The sequence below is a fragment of the Prunus mume genome, linkage group LG5 (assembly GCF_029339155.1).
Source record: "Prunus mume cultivar Tortuosa linkage group LG5, ASM2933915v1, whole genome shotgun sequence".
NCBI classification, from domain to species: domain Eukaryota; kingdom Viridiplantae; phylum Streptophyta; class Magnoliopsida; order Rosales; family Rosaceae; genus Prunus; species Prunus mume.
The window spans coordinates 26,201,130-26,218,546 of NC_142702.1; the positions used below are offsets into that span (position 1 = coordinate 26,201,130).

A 17,417-nucleotide genomic window follows, 5' to 3' on the forward strand; every position below is an offset into this window, starting at 1 on the left:
CGTTTATCGTATTAACCAGTGAAGTAATATGATCAGAAGAAAAGTAAAAATGAAGTAAAACTGAGGCAATTTACTGCCTCTTGTGCAAGTCATGAAGAATAATTACAACAATTATAACACGAATAATGTTTTTTTTTTCTACAGAACACCCAAAGCAGAACCGATGCTATTTACATGGCTGGATTGATTTCAAAATCAAAATCTCTAGACGAATCTATATGAACTACAAATATAACAACTTGCGTGTCCTCAACTTTGATGTTCAAAAACTGTAATAAATTGGGTTTGGAAGCTTAAAAATACGCTCTTCTAAGGATGTGCCTGTTAGAGCATCCATGTGACTGCTTACAGTGCCTATTATGCGCATGCCTTTTCTCTGCATTGCAGCCCTTTGTTTAGAGAAGTAGTCACAACTATCCATTTGCAAATCATCTTCTGATCTGCCAGCCAACCATATCAATCAACGCAGTTGACATCAAAATATTGAATACAATAATCTTCATTCATACATCACTGGCACAAGGCAAATGGAGTTCCAAGGAATCTGAAGCCTCTCAGTAAGTAGTTTATATACAGAGATAAAAGAAAGAAGGGGTCGTACATAACAATACCTCATAATCAATGAAGACCAAGCTCTAAATCCTGCAGATATAAGATACTCTATGGAGGAATTCAGTTGCGTCTCTGGCTTTCTTGATAGCAAAATCAAAGGCCACCCGCTAGCATGAAGTTTCATGTACAGTCTCAAAATATATATGTGCTTCAGCTGCTTTGCCTCTTCCACACAATCACTAGAACCATGTTGATCATCTCTGTGCAAAAAGACAATTTGTAATGAAAAAGGTACATGAAAAACCTGAACTAACTACTTTAACATGTGAAAGAAAATTCATATAAGAAGAACAGGTGCTCAGAGACTAAACGGAAAATTACCGGTCCACTAACAATTTAATGTACTGGGGACTTGAAGAAAGAACGTCGTCTATGTCCATCAAGACCACATCCACACCATCACGTTTTAGGGTACTGAAATAATTCTGAATCATCCACACGGTAGAATTTAAATCTCTTGCATATTGGCCTTCTTTGATGTATTGAAGGGCAACAACCCTGCAAATTGAAGGGAAGTGATCTGCTTCAACTTTGTTGAGTTCCACATGCAGAGAGACGATCTGGCAGTAATTGTAATCATAACTGGGTTTTTCAATCTCAATGACTCCATGGCTCCTACTTTGGCAAGACTGCAGCATTACGGTCAACGCAATCAGCAATGTGATTAATATTACCCCAACAGTTACAAGTGCACCAATGAAGATTGTGGAAGCAAAAGACGACATGTAGAACCCTGAGTCCATTACATAACTGCTTTGCCTCCTCCCTGTGTCCAAGAAAACGGAACAAGATCACAGCTGATTAATTAAGCTCAACATGCTTTGATTATATGGCCTGAAGGTATAACACGCAAGAACATGCAGAAGAGCTCAAGAGCAACATGTTTAAAGACAATATGCATAATTTTAGCAAGAGGTTTATTTTTGAAGCAAATAACACAAGCATTGTACAGAAGCGCTAATACTAGCTTTCCATTTTCTGATCACAGATAAAAGGTTTTAAATATTTCTCAACAAATCCACACCACCACCAGTAGTTTAGGACAGCCTAATTAAGTTGGAAAATCCTGCAAGACGGTATCACATACCAGAACCTCTGCTTGAAAGACTGTGAGCAGAGTATTGCTGCTCCATTTGATGGCCATAAGCAGACATGGTTATAATCCAAGTAGCAATCACCAGCTCAATTAGTCTGCAAAAGAACTCCAGCTCCCCTCCCAGTCCATAGAAATAGAAGGGTCACCTGCAATTTACAAAGTGACATCAAACATCATGTAAACGGCTACCAAACGCACATATCAGATTCTCAAATTTTATGCCTACAACATTATGCTGAACAAAAGTTTCAAAAGAAATCGCAATTTTCTACAGGTAAATGATCCAGAACACCCAAGAATCCATAGATATATAATATTTCAATTTTGAGAGGCATCCATGATCCACTTAAGCGTGCAGCTTGTTCAGCTGATTCTATCACTCAAAAATTTACCACTCAAATCATAACCATCTCCAGTTAAGCCATACCCAATAAACAGCATCAATTTAAGCAAATCTAAACCTTCTGATGACCTAATTCCATGAAAATACATAAAACCATGAGCTGGGTCAACAAGATCATCAACTGATTAGATTAGAATCACATCTAATAAGATAAATCATTAATGGCTATCCGATCCATTTACAGTATAAGTACCAAATGGTTGACAAAATTGCCAGTATCATCTTATCCAATATTATTTCTTTTTCCGTGATTTCGAATTTTAACCCCACACAATTAAAGTCATGAAACCAATAATACAAGCTGACGATCATCTTGTCAATCTCAACAAACAATCAAAGTCAAATCAGATGGCTTTTTAACAACAAAAGCTACAGAGAGAGAGAGAGAGAGAGAGATTGGAAATGGAGAATACCTGAGCGGGAGAGATACATTGGAAAGATGGAGGAGAGTTGTCTTCAAACAAGGAGTAGATTATCCAGCTCTCTCTTTCTCGAATTCTCGTAAAGAAGCTTCCTTTCTACAAAGTACCCATATCATCATGATTACAAAAATCAAGGGTAGTTTGGTCAAAAACCCAAATTTCTGTTGAGGCCACTTATGATTTTCGTTGTTGTCCAAAAAAAGCGATGTGATTTTATTGACAAGAAAAAAAAAACTTATGGTAAAAGTAAGTTAAATCTTCCCGTAAAATATGGAAATTCTTATTCCTTTCTATAGCAACGGGTTGACAACTATTATAAGAAATTGAACTCTGTAATCTCTTGTGGACCAATTGAGTCATAATCTCTTTTGAACTCATAAAAAAAAGTCAAGAAATTTGTATCTTAAGTGATTAAGAAATTTGTATCTCACGTGTTTATATTAACCAATGACCTTTTTTGATATTTTAAATGTTTTATCAATCTCTACATTTTGTTTTATATATAGATATATAGATAAAAAAAGATGCATTGATGATATTACAACGTGAAAACCTTATCGGCTTAGAAACATTATTGTATGACAACTGTCTGGTATATACAGGTCAACATGAATATTCTTCTTGTGAGAGCCGTTTGTCATAATCTGTAGACACAAGCTGGGATGATCATTGATAATATATTACATATATATATACAGGTCAACATGAATATTCTTGTAGTGAGAATTGTCCGTTGTCATAATCTGTAGAGACAAGCTGGGATAATCATTGATCACACGCAAAAAACTCCTCTTCAATTCAATAGGAATTGAGCCAATATCTGATTATCTAATCAGCCACAATAAGCGCTTTTTCTGCGAGCACCCACAGTCTTGATGCCCCAAGAGGGGTATACTAGGTACTGGGTACTAGGTAGGTCACTCGTACACACTCGGAGGTAATCAAAGTGGGGTAGATAGGAGGCGTTCACAGCAATGGCTTACCAATTTTGACTAAAATACACTAATTTTCTATCACCCCTTTTTCGTGAATAAAGAAATAACAAATTTTAAAAGATGAGATCCTGGTTTATCAACAGAAAAAAGAGATAAGTCATCATCACCAGCACAGCAGAATGAAAGCCAGTTGTTCATTACTCTTCATTCTGCTGGTGATGATGACTTATATCCTTTTTCTTGCCATTTTCTTTGTCATTATTTTTCCTGACACTTTCTACGGCCTCTTCACAAAGGATTATTACATTGCAGTAAGTAAAGTAGTAAAGCCAGATTTCTGATTTCATTTCTTGAGTTTGACTTTGAGCCTAATTATGTCACTAACTTCATCTCCTAATGTGTTGGGATTCTTATTAGGCATCGCTCAGATGATCCTATACCTCAGATACAAGAATACAGGGAAAGATGATGGAGAAAAAAATAAGGCAGTCCAGAGATGAAGAAGTTCATGAGCACCGCCAACTGCCCGAAGCTGAAGTCTTGATGCCCTGCAACCATGAACAATAAATTATTACATTTCCTGTATAAGAGAAAATAAATTATTACTTTTCTTGTATAAGAGAAAATCCGTAAACTCAATGTTCACATTAAAAGGTTTTGACATATATAGCCATGAGTCAGAGTCTCGATCTGCAAAACAAGCAAAGTAGTTCACTCAGAAGAGCGCAATAATAAGCTTGCATGACACTAGCTATGTCCCACCTCAAGAGGTCCATAAGTCATCAATATCTCTCATTAAGCTTAAAATTTCAGGAACAAGGCTGAAGATGCTGCACTTGAACGTAGGTAGTAGGGGTTGGTGATGGATATGTGTTGGAATGTGTTGGATTTTAGGAGGTGTGTGATGAGTGGTGTTGCTCTCTGATACCATTGTTGGTTTCTGTGATGAATAGTGTTTAGGCTTCTTGGCCTTCTTCCTTGTTATATAGGCTTATTGACCCTCTTTCTCTCTTAGCTTGGTGAGCTTATTCGCTCCCTTAGTTTGGGAGTTGCCTTATTTACTCCCCATTTAGTTTGGGAGTTTATTAGTTCACTCCACCTTTCTATGTTACATTGCATGCCTATTTATAGGCATTCTTTGCCGACATCACCAAGTCCGCCGACTTGGACTTCTTTTTCTAGTCCCTTTTAATGTGGCTTTTACTAGAAACTTCTATATTGTATAATATTATTTTGTGGCTATTAGCCATCATGCTCCACCGCCGTAGTCTAGCAACATGAGTGTTCTTGCTCAGAGAGTTTCCAACTTCAATATCATTGTCTAGTTGACGTAGTCTTGGTAATGTTCTCCACAACTCCAGGGCCATTCTTATATTCAAGATTGTTCTAGAACTACACAAATGGGCATTATTTTTCAACAGAATGCTATCTTTAGGGCATCATTTACTTCAATAGTTGCATTGGATTTTTCTGAAAACTCCTAATAAAATGCAAATCTAAGCTATCTCAAGTATTTCTTTTTTCATTCCTAGTTATATATATATTGTGAGTTGGTGCTGAAAATCTCATCACAATTTTATTCTTGCTGAAAATATCATGACAATTTAACCAAATATATTCTCTTCTTATTCTGTACATGTGTAGCTAATTTCACAAAATGTGCTTGAGCATCTCTCACTAAGTATACAAATTTTGATGTTATTAATTTAGACGCATAAAAAACTCGAACAAGTCCCAACCTGGTCAGGAGCAATATCAAGTGCTCAAGATGAGGCAATCCCTGCTGAGCCTCCCCTTTAGGACGACTCATAATGCCGTCGGTTATGTTTTGTGTTACTCTTAATTCTTTGACCTCGACAACGTTGTCAAATTTGCGCATTAAACATTATATGATTGCAGGATGCATCACTTGAATGAATAATATTTTCACCATAGTGGAGGACTTGGACTTAGATGATTAGCAATACTGTTGGTCCAATCCAACGATCTTTGTCTATTGATTGAGGCTAAGGGAGGTGAGTAATCCTTCTCCATACAAATTATGCTGCATGAAATGGAACTATATATATATGCTGAAGAAGGCGAAGCAAAGACGTACGTGCCTTGAGTTAGATAGATACATGTTGGTTTTTAGTGCTGCCTATATTGTTTTTGTAGATTTAACATGTTGAGCATGCTTCTTGAGGTGTAATTTATTATTGTTGATGCACATATTTAAGTCACGTGTAGCATAGCATGAGTGATACAAATAAATGATTGTCGCATGCGCAAGAGCACATGCAAAAGAGACTAACAATAATATAATAAAATCGGGTTTAATTTGTCACACTTAATATTACGTAGTCAATTTATCTTGCTTATAAAATGAAGGTATCTGAGAGATTAATTGCTTAAAACTTTTTTCAGCTTCAAAATTACTACATAGACGCTGAAAAGAGCTTCAACAAAAAAAGAAGGAAAAGGAGATAAGTCATCATCACCAGCAGAATGAAGAGTAATGAACAACTGGCTTTCATATTTGGTCTCATAGGTATAATATGTATATCTAAATTTGTTGTAAACCGTTTTTTGTGATTTTAGTTATAAGTTGGTTTATTTTAGATTCCTGTTATCTGATTCTGACCCAACCTGGGATTATTCATAGGTAACATCGTGTCAGTCATGGTGTTCTTGGCTCCAATGTAAGACCCTTTTGAAATTTAAAAGCTACTTAAATGTTATTGCACTTCACATATCTCTATGAATAAATTGCATTATAGGCTAACTCTTTCGTCTCTCTCTCTCTCTCTCTCTCTCTCTCAGACCAACGTTTTACAAAATATACAAGAACAAATCATCAGAAGGCTTCCAATCCACACCTTATGTGGTTGCCCTTCTTAGTGCAATGCTGTTATTGTTTTATGGTGTCCTCAAGACCAATGCTGCCTTGATCATCAGCATCAATGTCATCGGATGCGTTATAGAAATTACTTACCTCATATTCTACTTTGTATATGCATCCAAGAAGGACAAGGTCACTGCCTTTAAAATGACGGATTTTCCGCTTGTACATTTTGTTGTTGAGATGTTATCGATAATAATATGTTTTGCAATTCGAGGGCTATTTTGATGGAGATTCTCTGCTTCTACACCATATGCAGATTACTACAATGATACAGATACTGGTGTTGAACGTAGCGGTCTTTGGGTTGGTGGTGGCGGTCACATTCCTTCTTGTAGGAGAAGACAAGCGCGTTAGCACCGTTGGATGGATATGTGCTGTGTTTGGCGTTGCTGTCTTTGCTGCTCCTTTACTCATCATGGTAATTTTTGTCCAAATTAATTTCCAAAATTTTTGCATTACGGTAAATTAATCAGCTCAGCTGACATGTATTTTTCATTATTGCAGAGAATAGTGATACAAACTAAAAGTGTAGAATACATGCCATTTTATTTGTCATTTTCCCTGACAATTTGTGCCACCTTGTGGTTCTTGTACGGGCTCTTCGTAAAGGATTATTACATTGCAGTAAGTAAACCAGTACCAATTTCTAATTTCATTTCTTGGGTTTGTCTTTGATATGTCACTAACTTCATATCCTATATTAATCTGACGTGCTCATTGTATGGCCGGGAAGTTTCCAAATGTGTTGGGATTCTTATTAGGCATCGCTCAGATGATCCTATACTTCAAATACAAGGATTAAAGATGATGGAGAGAAAATAAGGCAGTCAAGATAGGTGAAGAAGTTCATGAGCATCACCAACTGCCAGACCAGATAATACATTGATGCAGCCTACGTATGTCTGCAACAAGCAGCAGCAGGAATCGGACGGCCGCGTATGGTTCCTACTGCATAATTAAGCTCAAGAAACTTATAATTTTATTTTTTATTGCTGATATAATATGAATATCGATAGTGTGTAATACAAACAATATATAATTGTGTCTGTCACCATGGCACTCAATAATCCTCCCAAATTTTCAATTGCATAAAATAATTTTAGTGAATGTGATTGTGCATGTTATACACTGTACTGTACATTACACCATGAGTACGAAGTCCGCAAACCTTCGTTGCACCTGCTTAGTCTTCCAGTTTTCTGTCAAAATCCCAAATTTATTTTCTTAGTCAAAACGTATCCAAGATGAGATACAAAATTCTAATTCATCTATACATTACGTACGTATAAATGAAGCCAAGCTAAGATACAGAATTCAATTCAATAATACCATCATCACAATAATGTATGATATACAGACTGGAGAAAAACAAATTTTCAATTAAATTAAGAAGATGACGGAAAATAAAAGAGAGATCGCGATCTTTTTGCAGAAGAAGAATTATAGTTCCCATTGAGAGGGAAGGAAACGTTTTATTTATTTAATTAATTTTATTTTTTTGCAAAGGGATGGGTACACGTTCACTAACAAACAAAAAGAGAAACCGTTCGTTGAAGAACTTAAAAAGCAAAATATCTTCATCTTTTGTTTTTTTACCCAAGAGCTTAACGAAGAGTCTAATTGGGGGGGAAAGGCACAGTTTCTTCCGTTCCACAAAAAAAAAAAGGACGAAATAAATAATATTCCAAAGGTTTGCTTTCCAAAAACAACTAGAAATAAAATTAATTAGTGCAATTCAATCATGATCTAAGTGAGGTTGTTCTAGAGGTGTGGTTAAAATTATGAAGTTCGGACATAAAGAGCAGATTGTTGGTTCGTTATCCACAATGTTTCGATATCATTATTCTCATCAATAAAATATATCGATTGCATATCGGTTCTGAGAATGTTTGAAACTTATATGTATATTTTAATTTAAAAAGTATTTTAGCTAAAATGATATATATTTTTAAGCAAATCGAGTTCTTTTTAGGTTCATATTTGTTGATTAGGGGTTGCATAGCGTGCTTATATTTTCTGTGTTGGTAGTGCGTGTTTAAAATTACGTGGTTGCTTATACTCACTATTGTAGTGATTATATGGCGGGATCCGCTTTCACTGAGGTCCTATATGAATAATAACAGACGAGATGGCAAAAGTACGTAAGCAGAACAAAGGCCGTTGGGCACAAACTTACAAACAGTGGGACTCCTTTTCATATCTGATATATCTATCTCTTGGGAGGAGCAGAGCAGAGCAGAGAGAGCCACACATTTGAGATTGAGAGCCATGCCTATGCCTAATCAACCTCACCTCGTAAAACAGAAACACTTTTGTCAGCAGCCACCACTTGGCAAAACACCATTTACTGCTTATCTAGTATCACCCAAAACAAGACAGTTGTTGTTGATCAGAACCAAATCTTTTCAGAGAAAGCAGCTAGCTCTTGCTTTATTTTGCGCTTAATAAATTAACTTCTTCCTTTTGAGTACATTTTTTTTTGTGTTGCCTGAAGCATGGAGGCCAGCATAGGTTGCTGCTCACCCAGGGCATTCCTGCCTGGTGTTTCAACCCATCAGCATTCCACTGCACTTGTGGCTCCACCCTCCATCTCTCCATCCTTCAGCTCCAAGGTCTGTAATTTAGACTCACCATTTCATTTCTACAAATATATAAACTTACATCATGAAACCTCCAGGCTTTCACCACTTATAGATGTTGATGATTATATGCACACAGAAAATATGTTACCAATCAAAGAGAGCTCTCTTTAGAATTTTCTCTGAGTGAGTTGAATTATTACATGGTGTTATTGGACCCTTCTGATTGCTGCAGAGCCTGAAATCAAGCTCCCTCTTCGGAGAACCATTACGACAAGTGCCAAGATCATCACTCAAGGTTTCAAAAACAAAACAGTCTTCCCTTGTCACCAGATGTGCAATTGGTGAGAGTCTGGTGAGTTACATAACAAAAACCAGCTTTGTTCCACATAACTTAAGAGTTAATCTGTCTAAGCAGCACTGAAGTTGTAAATGGAATTGTGGCTGTAGGAAGTGTTCCTTGCAAAGGCAACCCCAGATAAGGGACTGATTAGGTTGCTGATAAGTATGGGAGAAGCATTAAGGACTATTTCCTTCAAGGTGAGAACAGCTGCCTGTGGAGGAACGGCCTGTATTAATTCCTTTGGGGATGAGCAGCTCGCGGTGGACATGCTCGCTGACAAGCTTTTATTCGAGGTAAAGACCAAACAAGCAAACCATGAGTTTTGATCCTGCTTATGCTTATGGTTGGATGAAATTTAGATGACAACACACACACACATATATATATCATAACTTTGATAGTCATTCTTCCTCAAATGTATCAGAATACAACCTTATTTTCAGGGTCAGCAATAAAATTAATGCCTGTTATATTTGGTGCTTAGGCCTTAAGCTACTCACATTTCTGCAAATATGCTTGCTCTGAAGAGGTTCCAGAACTCCAAGACATGGGAGGCCCAGTTGAAGGTCCGCAAGTCCTATCATATGCAATTAAACTTCATATTTTATAATGAATTGCTCTATGATCTTAAAATTTATATCTTCTTAAGAAGGATGATCGAAAGGATGACCTAATTATCGGACTTTTTGCAATTTGAATAGGTGGATTTAGTGTTGCTTTTGATCCACTCGACGGCTCCAGCATTGTTGACACAAACTTCACTGTAGGCACTATCTTTGGTGTGTGGCCAGGAGATAAGTTAACTGGGATAACAGGGAGAGACCAAGTTGCTGCAGCCATGGGAATTTATGGTCCTAGGACTACATATGTTCTTGCTATCAAGGGCTTCCCTGGAACCCACGAATTTCTTCTTCTAGATGAAGGTGAGATTGTAACAATGTCATCAAGTTTTCTTTAAGCAACCAATGTTCTTCGTATGCCATTGTAACCTTCTATGAACCCCCAAAAAAAAAAGTTCATCATAAGTATGAGGTACTCAATTCTGCTAACCCTAGAATGAATCAATGTCTCACACTGTCTTGGTCAGGTAAGTGGCAACATGTCAAGGAGACAACAGAGATTGGTGAAGGGAAATTATTCTCCCCAGGAAATTTGAGAGCCACATTTGACAACCCGGACTATGACAAGGTTTGATTTCCTCTAAAGCAATACTGCATTACTACTGCAGTACTTATATCAGTAAATTATTTACCACCAAGTAGTTCCATTAATTTTTGTGAACTTCTTCTGTTTATGAACAACAGTTGATCAACTACTATGTAAAAGAGAAATACACGTTGAGATACACCGGAGGAATGGTGCCAGATGTCAATCAGGTCCTCTCAACTTCTCCTTAATCAGTCTCCTAGTTTTAGTGAGATTGGCATCCACCCAAAATCGATATTTTGTGGTTGGCACTCTTAAGAAGTTAAAAAGTTTATGATTTCTTTACCTGCAGATACTTGTAAAAGAGAAAGGAGTTTTCACAAATGTGATATCTCCAACTACCAAAGCCAAGCTCAGGCTGTTATTTGAGGTAGCTCCATTGGGGTTATTAATTGAGAACGCTGGAGGTTATAGTAGTGATGGTCACCAGTCTGTGTTAGACAAAGTGATCGTTAATCTGGATGACAGAACACAAGTTGCTTATGGATCCAAAAATGAGATAATCCGGTTCGAAGAAATTCTATACGGATCATCCAGGCTCAAGGCAGGGGTGCCTGTCGGAGCTGCAGCCTAAGCTATGCAGTTTGCTATTCATACAAAAGTTTGTATAATGGTGCATAAATTTTCCAATATGGTGGGGAAGAATTACAAGGTTAAAAGTCTGTCAATGGAATGGACCAATCAAGTTGGTTTATAGTTAATCTTTAGTTCACATGTGTATTTATGGTTTTCAAATTACAATCAGATTCAAAGGCTTACTTGTTAAAGTTGTGTTAGGTATATGTGCAGATTGTGCACCTTATTCGTAATATTATAGCAAGTAGGTGCGTGTTTACAAAGCATCCCAAGGTTTTTAAATTGTCTCTAGTAGAAATGTTTTCCATATGATTAATATCCTGTTAAGTATGTTAGTCCATTTGCTGGCTTTTGACCCCTGCTTCAGTTTGAACAAGTCATGTTGTTCTCATCAAACATGTTTTTAATGTTCCTTAGCTGTAGCCGCTCAATCAATGCCCTTAACTAAACTGATGTTGTCTAAATCAGCTGTCAAAGGTTAAAAAAGTTAGTCTAGGCAAGATGGTTTGTAGAGCAAAGTTCATGTTGCACATCTTTTAGTACAAGATAAATCTTTCTCAATGGCAGATATATATTAATCAGTAATTTATGGAACAAGAAAGTGAGAACTTAATTAAATAATTAGATAAACAGATATAATTTAAGGTGGTATTATTAATCCCAAATGTTGTAAATTCCTAAGTTATGCCTTGGAGTATCCCCTGGTTAAGCTCCAACCCCTATGTCTTCCATAGGTAAATCCAAAACATTTATTGTATAACATAGGATTCTTGATTGAGAAACCTTCTGATGGGCTGGGCATCTTGTGGATGATTTCATGCCTAGAAGGGTAGTTCCTGCAATCAAATTGTTTGTAATCTTGGTGAATCTGCAGACTTAGTTTGCAATTGTGGTAAACGTGACACTGATAAGCATGGTATGAATTCCACATTTTCTTTTCAATTTTCTCGATAAATGAAAGGCAAGGCGATTTTTATGTCTCCGTCATAATATGTCATTTTTCGACATACTAACCTAAGATCATTTTATTCCAATGCCATTTTTGAAACTCTTTAAACTATTGGTGAAATCATATAAGTCAAAGTTACCATTTTCTTCAGGCATCTGAGGCCGGAATTGCAAAATGGCGTGGATCAGTCGGTGGCATTGTTGATGCACCTATAGACCAAGTCTGGAGTATGGTTTCTCAAACTAAAAGACTAACAGAATGGATGCCAATGGTTGAGCGCTGCACTGATTTAGCTGGAGATGAAGGTGTTCCGGGCTATGTTCGGTTAGTCTCTGGCTTCATGTTCCCACAAGAAGATGGAGACAGGTCATGGATCAAGGAGAAGCTGGTGTCCATAGATTCATCAAGACATAATTATGTGTACAAATTGGAAGCCAGCAATGTAGGTTTAGATGGGTCTGTGAATTCAGTAAAGCTTGTAGATTATGGGAATGATTCAACACTAGTTGACTGGTCATTTGAGGTAAACCCCTTGGAAGGTACATGTGAGGACAGCATTATAGATTATCTAGGATTTCTCTATAAATCTTGCATTAACCGGATTGAGGCTGCTATAGAAGCAGCATCCAAGAAAGTTTAAGTAGCATTATTTTACATGTGTTAGTTAAAAGTGTTTACTCATTAATCAATCTGTTATTTTTCTTTTCATTTTGATAGACCTATTTTGAATTGCACGTAAGATTCTCATGGTAATCACTAATTATGAAGAGGGTGAGAAAGAGAGAGACTGCCATAATGAGAAAAAAGAGGGGTTTGGGAATCCATACTGAAGAAGATGTGATCTTTAAAATTGATGGGGAAGTTGAGCTGTTACTACAAATCCCATCTGTAGTTTCCATATTTTTAAGCTTCTGGACAGGACAAGATACCGTCGCAGTCCATGAAAACCATTCCTCAACCATTTTCCACTAGTTTCTTTCCGGTTTTTGTAAACGCAGATATACTTATGGTTCATTTTCCACACCACACTTATCCTATACCATTCTGGAAAGGTACAAGACTCCACTACATCTACTTAAAAAGCTTGACTTGGCTTCTTCATGTTGGCGTGAATCAATTCAATATTATTCTTTATTGTAATTGATTTTGTATTTATGTGTAATTATAGGAATACCGGATTGACCGGGGTTGTGCTACCTCCCTGTGAGAAGAATAGAATACACTAAATTATTCGTAACCCTAAATTCTATTTGTGTCTTCAAGGCTTTAATTAGAAAATCAAGAAAAGGGTGGGACGTTCTATCATGGAATGGACTATGTGTTTCATTCATTTTTGTCTAGATCTCTGGTGTACATTGACAAAAAGGTTTCATTTTCAAAAGACAAAATTTACATAGTTAAATTCTTCCAATTCAAGTTTGAAGAATCCACCAAGGGCCGGCTAGCACCGATGGTGAGGGGAAATGGGAAAAAAGACTAGAAGATTACAAGAGGTTATGGGTTCCATTCCATGATATCCAATATACCAAAAGAACATATATAAAAACTTAGAAATAGCAAAGTTAATAAGCAGCAATAGTCTAGCAATACAAATAGAAATTATTAGAAAATTAGGAGTGGTGTTCGAGTATATTAGTAATACATGCCCAAATATTTGGGATAAGTAAAAAGCCCTCAAACCTTCGAGAAACAGAGCAGAAACAGAGAGAGAGAGAGAGAGAGAGAGAGAGAGAGTGTTTGTGCAGCTGAGCTGTAGGATTGTGTTTGTGCAGCTGAGCAGTAGGTTTCAACTCTCCCACGGGTTGCCTTCAATGAAAGTGGCAACAAGTGCTGGAAATTGCTTCAACGTAGACAGGTTACTACTTCAATTGTGTAACATGCAAGAAAACTTCAGTAGAATAATACATAAATATATATATATGATATTTGGCTCACATTTCTCATTCACTACCTCCTACCACGGGGCCTAAAATAACATTATATCACATATCATTTGCTTCTTTATAAGATTAAGGTGGTCAGTCATTCATATGTTACTACTGCATAATCCATATCCAGCCCGACCAAGCTCAAAACACAACAACAATTAACTCACATATCTGGCAAACATGGAGTCCTGCAGGCTTCACCTTCGAGCAATGTTGTTGTTGGTTGTTTTCTTGCACCCGGCATTCGTTCAGTCCTTGGTTCGACACTATAAGTTTAGTGTAAGTACATTCTGGACATATATATCCATCTTTGTTTCAAATTAAGCTCATATTACTTGACCTTAGAATAGCGATTGTCATCTATGATAGCATAAGTTAGGAGGGGAGAGGGCCTTCTGCCTGCCTTTTGCTTTCAACAGATAACTGAAAAACCCATGAACAACTAGTACATTAAAATGGCTGGGTTACATGTGCAGGTGGTCTTCAAAAATACAACAAAGCTTTGTTCATCTAAGCCCACCATCACCGTAAATGGAAAGTTCCCTGGACCAACCTTGTATGCAAGGGAAGATGATACTGTAATTGTAAGGGTCATCAACCATGTAAATCACAATCTCACAATTCACTGGTGAGAATTATTCTACTCCCATACCCTAGTTACTTCCAAAAGAAATTGTAGCTAGTGATTATTGTGTGTAACCGAGACACCACCTGATACATGCCGATGTGGTACATCAAATTCACCCAATTTATAACACGTGTACTATTATTATTAATACGCAAATCCTAAACCCAACTTGGTGGATTCGACACACTACATCAACATGGCATACCATATGGTGTATTATTTTTCGTTGATGTGGCTTCTGTCACATTTAATCTCATACTATGCAGAAAATACTAATAAATAATGATCATATGATTCTGTAATGGCAGGCATGGAGTCAAGCAACTTGGAACAGCTTGGGCGGATGGACCAGCATACATCACACAATGCCCCATACAGCCTGGGCAAAACTTTATCTACAATTTCACACTCACAGGCCAAAGGGGCACACTTCTCTGGCATGCACATACCTCTTGGCTAAGGGCCACTCTACATGGTGCCATTGTCATCTTACCTAAAAGAGGCACTCCTTACCCTTTTCCTACACCTGATGAGGAAAAAACTGTCATATTAGGTAAATTGATAATTTTCAATGAGGTGCTTTTGGTAATTGCAGCTTGGTAAATTGGTAAACTGGTAATTTGACTTTATTATTTGAATTGCAGCTGAATGGTGGAAATCAGATGTTGAAGCTGTGGTCAATCAGTCTATAAAGTCTGGCCTGCCACCAAATATCTCAGATGCGCACACTATCAATGGCCATGCAGGACCAGTTCCTGGTTGCTCTTCTCAGGGTACTGATATGGGGTATACTTAATTTTGTTTTTTGTTTTCAAAATCCTAATAGGCCTTTTGTTTTGCTTCATTGCATGGGAAAAAGAATACAAAACACATGTGATGTTCCAAAATTAACCTTATAATTACATGTAAGTTGCCTGTATATAAGTGAAGTTATGGGATGTAAATAGTTGTGTGTTTTGCACATCTGCAGGGGGTTACACTTTACATGTTGAAAGTGGCAAGACCTACCTGCTACGCATCATAAACGCAGCGCTGAACGATGACTTGTTCTTCAAGATTGCGGGGCACAATCTAACCGTTGTTGAAGTTGATGCCTCCTACACCAAGCCATTCCAAACTGACACCATATTCATCAGTCCAGGCCAAACTACAAATGCAATTTTAACTGCAAATCGGAGAATTGGCAAATACTTAATAGCAGCCTCTCCTTTCATGGATGCGCCAGTTGGCTTTGACAACTTGACTTCAATTGCTTCATTGCGCTACAAGGGAACCCCTGCAAACCCCAAAGCCTTCTTAACCAGCATTCCTCCTCAAAATGCAACGCCAGTAACAAACACTTTCATGGACTCCCTTCGAAGCCTTAATTCGAAACAGTACCCTGCTAATGTCCCATTAACTATAGACCATTCACTCTTTTTCACCATTGCAGTTGGTGTAAATCCATGTGCTACATGTGTCAATGGGAGCAAGCTAGTGGCTGCTTTTAACAACGTTAGCTTTGTGATGCCAACTATAGCCCTCCTTCAAGCATATTACTATAACATAAAGGGAGTGTACACACTTGATTTCCCGGCAAACCCACCAATTCCTTTCAACTATACCGGCAACACTACGGCTAACATGCAGACCACAAATGGGACAAGACTATATAGGCTGGGGTACAACTCAACGGTTCAGATTGTGCTACAAGGCACTGCTGTCATAGCACCAGAGAGCCATCCAACCCATCTGCATGGCTTTAATTTCTTTGTGGTTGGGAAAGGAATTGGTAACTTCGATCCAACGAAGGACCCAAAAACATTCAATCTTGTTGATCCTGTTGAGAGGAACACAATCTCAGTGCCAACTGGTGGATGGACTGCAATCAGATTCAGGGCAGATAACCCAGGTAATAAATTTCTACAGCCACATATTTTCTTTTTCTTTAAAACTAAATTATGTGCTAACAATTTTATAATTGATTGGAAATTTGTTGTTGTTTGTGGTGGTGAATGAATGCAGGCATTTGGTTTTTGCATTGCCACCTGGAAGTTCACACAACCTGGGGGCTTAAGATGCCATTTCTAGTGGAAAATGGGAAAGGCCCAAATGAGACTCTGCGACCACCTCCTGCTGACCTTCCAACCTGCTAGAATTTCCAATCCAAACGGCTATAAAATTAAAAATGGATGCTTGAGGCTCAAGGCATGAGAAGAGTGTGCATGGTATCTAGAGAATTTGAGTTGAGTTGAGGAGCAAAAAACAAAGAAAATGGTTGGCTGGTTCTGGTTGGTTTGAGGAGCAAATAGAAACAGCTGCTCTCAAAAGAAGTGAATAAAAAAGGGTAAACTCAATGCACTGTATAATTTCAATTTCACCTACTTTGTCATTTTTTGGGTTGAAAGTAAAAGCAGCATCACACACACACACACACCATAGGATTTGTCGTGTATGAATTGTTGGTATGTGCTTAATCTAAACAAGTTGTTGGATTTCAAAATGATTAGATTCTTCTTTATCCCTTTAATCACTGTAAACATTGAACTACTTTTGACTTATGCCCAAAAGATAAACACGTTTAGGGCATAAAATGACAAAGAAAGGAAAAAAAAAAAACTATCGCGCCAGATAGGGGTCGAACCTATGACCTTCTGCTTAGGAAACAGACGCTCTATCCACTGAGCTACAGGCGCTTGTTGATAACGTATGCGGTTGAAAATTATTTAACTAAAGGAAAGTGGAAAAAGGCCAAAGAACTATGATAAAAAATTGCACGAGCGACAAATGATCAAACTATTGACGCAATCTTGGACCAATTATACGCGGCATCATTTTTTACCCAAAACTACTACGTGGCTTCCATCTTGTAAATAG

At 37.5% G+C, this 17,417-nt stretch overlaps 5 protein-coding genes and 1 non-coding gene across 8 annotated transcripts; 4 read left to right on the top strand and 2 right to left on the bottom strand.

Annotated features, from left to right (window-relative positions):
- Positions 1-50: 50 nt before the first annotated feature.
- Positions 51-2,680, bottom strand: LOC103332739 (HAD superfamily, subfamily IIIB acid phosphatase). 3 transcript variants are annotated; one of them, XM_008235488.3, is made up of 5 exons: positions 2,525-2,680; positions 1,700-1,854; positions 934-1,378; positions 612-812; positions 51-440 (listed from the first exon to the last, which is right to left on the bottom strand). In XM_008235488.3, exons 2-5 carry the CDS (start codon positions 1,764-1,766, stop codon positions 263-265), a joined length of 891 nt encoding a protein of 296 aa, XP_008233710.1. In that variant the 5' UTR covers positions 1,767-1,854; positions 2,525-2,680; the 3' UTR covers positions 51-262. The 3 variants fall into 3 exon arrangements, with proteins under 3 accessions (XP_008233710.1, XP_088909214.1, XP_008233711.1); XM_089053088.1 differs by lacking the exon at positions 2,525-2,680 and adding an exon at positions 2,136-2,263; XM_008235489.3 differs by having other exon boundaries at positions 220-435.
- A 3,275-nt stretch (positions 2,681-5,955) lies between these two features.
- Positions 5,956-7,154, top strand: SWEET9 (Nodulin MtN3 family protein). The gene is made up of 6 exons (XM_008235830.3): positions 5,956-5,998; positions 6,113-6,149; positions 6,271-6,481; positions 6,609-6,770; positions 6,857-6,976; positions 7,086-7,154. Exons 1-6 carry the CDS (start codon positions 5,956-5,958, stop codon positions 7,152-7,154), a joined length of 642 nt encoding a protein of 213 aa, XP_008234052.3.
- Positions 7,155-8,618: 1,464 nt separating this feature from the next.
- On the top strand, positions 8,619-11,322 carry SBPASE (sedoheptulose-bisphosphatase). The gene is made up of 8 exons (XM_008235831.3): positions 8,619-8,964; positions 9,167-9,286; positions 9,382-9,567; positions 9,759-9,840; positions 9,976-10,197; positions 10,362-10,462; positions 10,579-10,650; positions 10,773-11,322. The coding sequence occupies exons 1-8, from the start codon at positions 8,848-8,850 to the stop codon at positions 11,052-11,054; spliced, it is 1,182 nt and encodes a 393-aa protein (XP_008234053.2). The 5' UTR covers positions 8,619-8,847; the 3' UTR covers positions 11,055-11,322.
- Positions 11,323-11,740: 418 nt separating this feature from the next.
- On the top strand, positions 11,741-12,713 carry LOC103333034 (lachrymatory-factor synthase-like). The gene is made up of 2 exons (XM_089052440.1): positions 11,741-11,790; positions 12,135-12,713. The coding sequence occupies exons 1-2, from the start codon at positions 11,741-11,743 to the stop codon at positions 12,643-12,645; spliced, it is 561 nt and encodes a 186-aa protein (XP_088908566.1). The 3' UTR covers positions 12,646-12,713.
- A 1,252-nt stretch (positions 12,714-13,965) lies between these two features.
- Positions 13,966-17,043, top strand: LOC103332742 (laccase-4-like). Its single transcript, XM_008235493.2, has 6 exons — positions 13,966-14,212; positions 14,410-14,561; positions 14,870-15,114; positions 15,206-15,334; positions 15,532-16,452; positions 16,566-17,043. The coding sequence occupies exons 1-6, from the start codon at positions 14,114-14,116 to the stop codon at positions 16,694-16,696; spliced, it is 1,677 nt and encodes a 558-aa protein (XP_008233715.2). The 5' UTR covers positions 13,966-14,113; the 3' UTR covers positions 16,697-17,043.
- A 120-nt stretch (positions 17,044-17,163) lies between these two features.
- TRNAR-CCU (transfer RNA arginine (anticodon CCU)) lies at positions 17,164-17,236 on the bottom strand. The gene has a single exon. It is a non-coding gene; the product is annotated as a tRNA-Arg (tRNA).
- Positions 17,237-17,417: the final 181 nt, after the last annotated feature.

What these genes read in the sequence shown, in the direction of transcription:
- LOC103333034 (XM_089052440.1), top strand. Translation starts at nt 11,741, where the DNA reads ATGCCTTGGAGTATCCCCTGGTTAAGCTCCAACCCCTATGTCTTCCAT. An exon ending in AACCCCTATGTCTTCCATAG is followed by an intron (nt 11,791 to 12,134) that starts GTAAATCCAAAA and finishes AAATCATATAAG; the next exon opens with TCAAAGTTACCATTTTCTTC.
- LOC103332742 (XM_008235493.2), top strand. Translation starts at nt 14,114, where the DNA reads ATGGAGTCCTGCAGGCTTCACCTTCGAGCAATGTTGTTGTTGGTTGTT. An exon ending in CACAATCTCACAATTCACTG is followed by an intron (nt 14,562 to 14,869) that starts GTGAGAATTATT and finishes CTGTAATGGCAG; the next exon opens with GCATGGAGTCAAGCAACTTG. An exon ending in GGAAAAAACTGTCATATTAG is followed by an intron (nt 15,115 to 15,205) that starts GTAAATTGATAA and finishes TTTGAATTGCAG; the next exon opens with CTGAATGGTGGAAATCAGAT.
- LOC103332739 (XM_008235488.3), bottom strand. Translation starts at nt 1,766, where the DNA reads ATGTCTGCTTATGGCCATCAAATGGAGCAGCAATACTCTGCTCACAGT. An exon ending in ATTAAATTGTTAGTGGACCG is followed by an intron (nt 813 to 933) that starts GTAATTTTCCGT and finishes CTTTTTGCACAG; the next exon opens with AGATGATCAACATGGTTCTA. An exon ending in TGGTCTTCATTGATTATGAG is followed by an intron (nt 441 to 611) that starts GTATTGTTATGT and finishes GTTGGCTGGCAG; the next exon opens with ATCAGAAGATGATTTGCAAA.
- SWEET9 (XM_008235830.3), top strand. Translation starts at nt 5,956, where the DNA reads ATGAAGAGTAATGAACAACTGGCTTTCATATTTGGTCTCATAG. An exon ending in ATGCATCCAAGAAGGACAAG is followed by an intron (nt 6,482 to 6,608) that starts GTCACTGCCTTT and finishes CACCATATGCAG; the next exon opens with ATTACTACAATGATACAGAT. An exon ending in TAAAGGATTATTACATTGCA is followed by an intron (nt 6,977 to 7,085) that starts GTAAGTAAACCA and finishes ATGGCCGGGAAG; the next exon opens with TTTCCAAATGTGTTGGGATT.
- SBPASE (XM_008235831.3), top strand. Translation starts at nt 8,848, where the DNA reads ATGGAGGCCAGCATAGGTTGCTGCTCACCCAGGGCATTCCTGCCTGGT. An exon ending in CTCCATCCTTCAGCTCCAAG is followed by an intron (nt 8,965 to 9,166) that starts GTCTGTAATTTA and finishes TGATTGCTGCAG; the next exon opens with AGCCTGAAATCAAGCTCCCT. An exon ending in ACAACCCGGACTATGACAAG is followed by an intron (nt 10,463 to 10,578) that starts GTTTGATTTCCT and finishes TATGAACAACAG; the next exon opens with TTGATCAACTACTATGTAAA.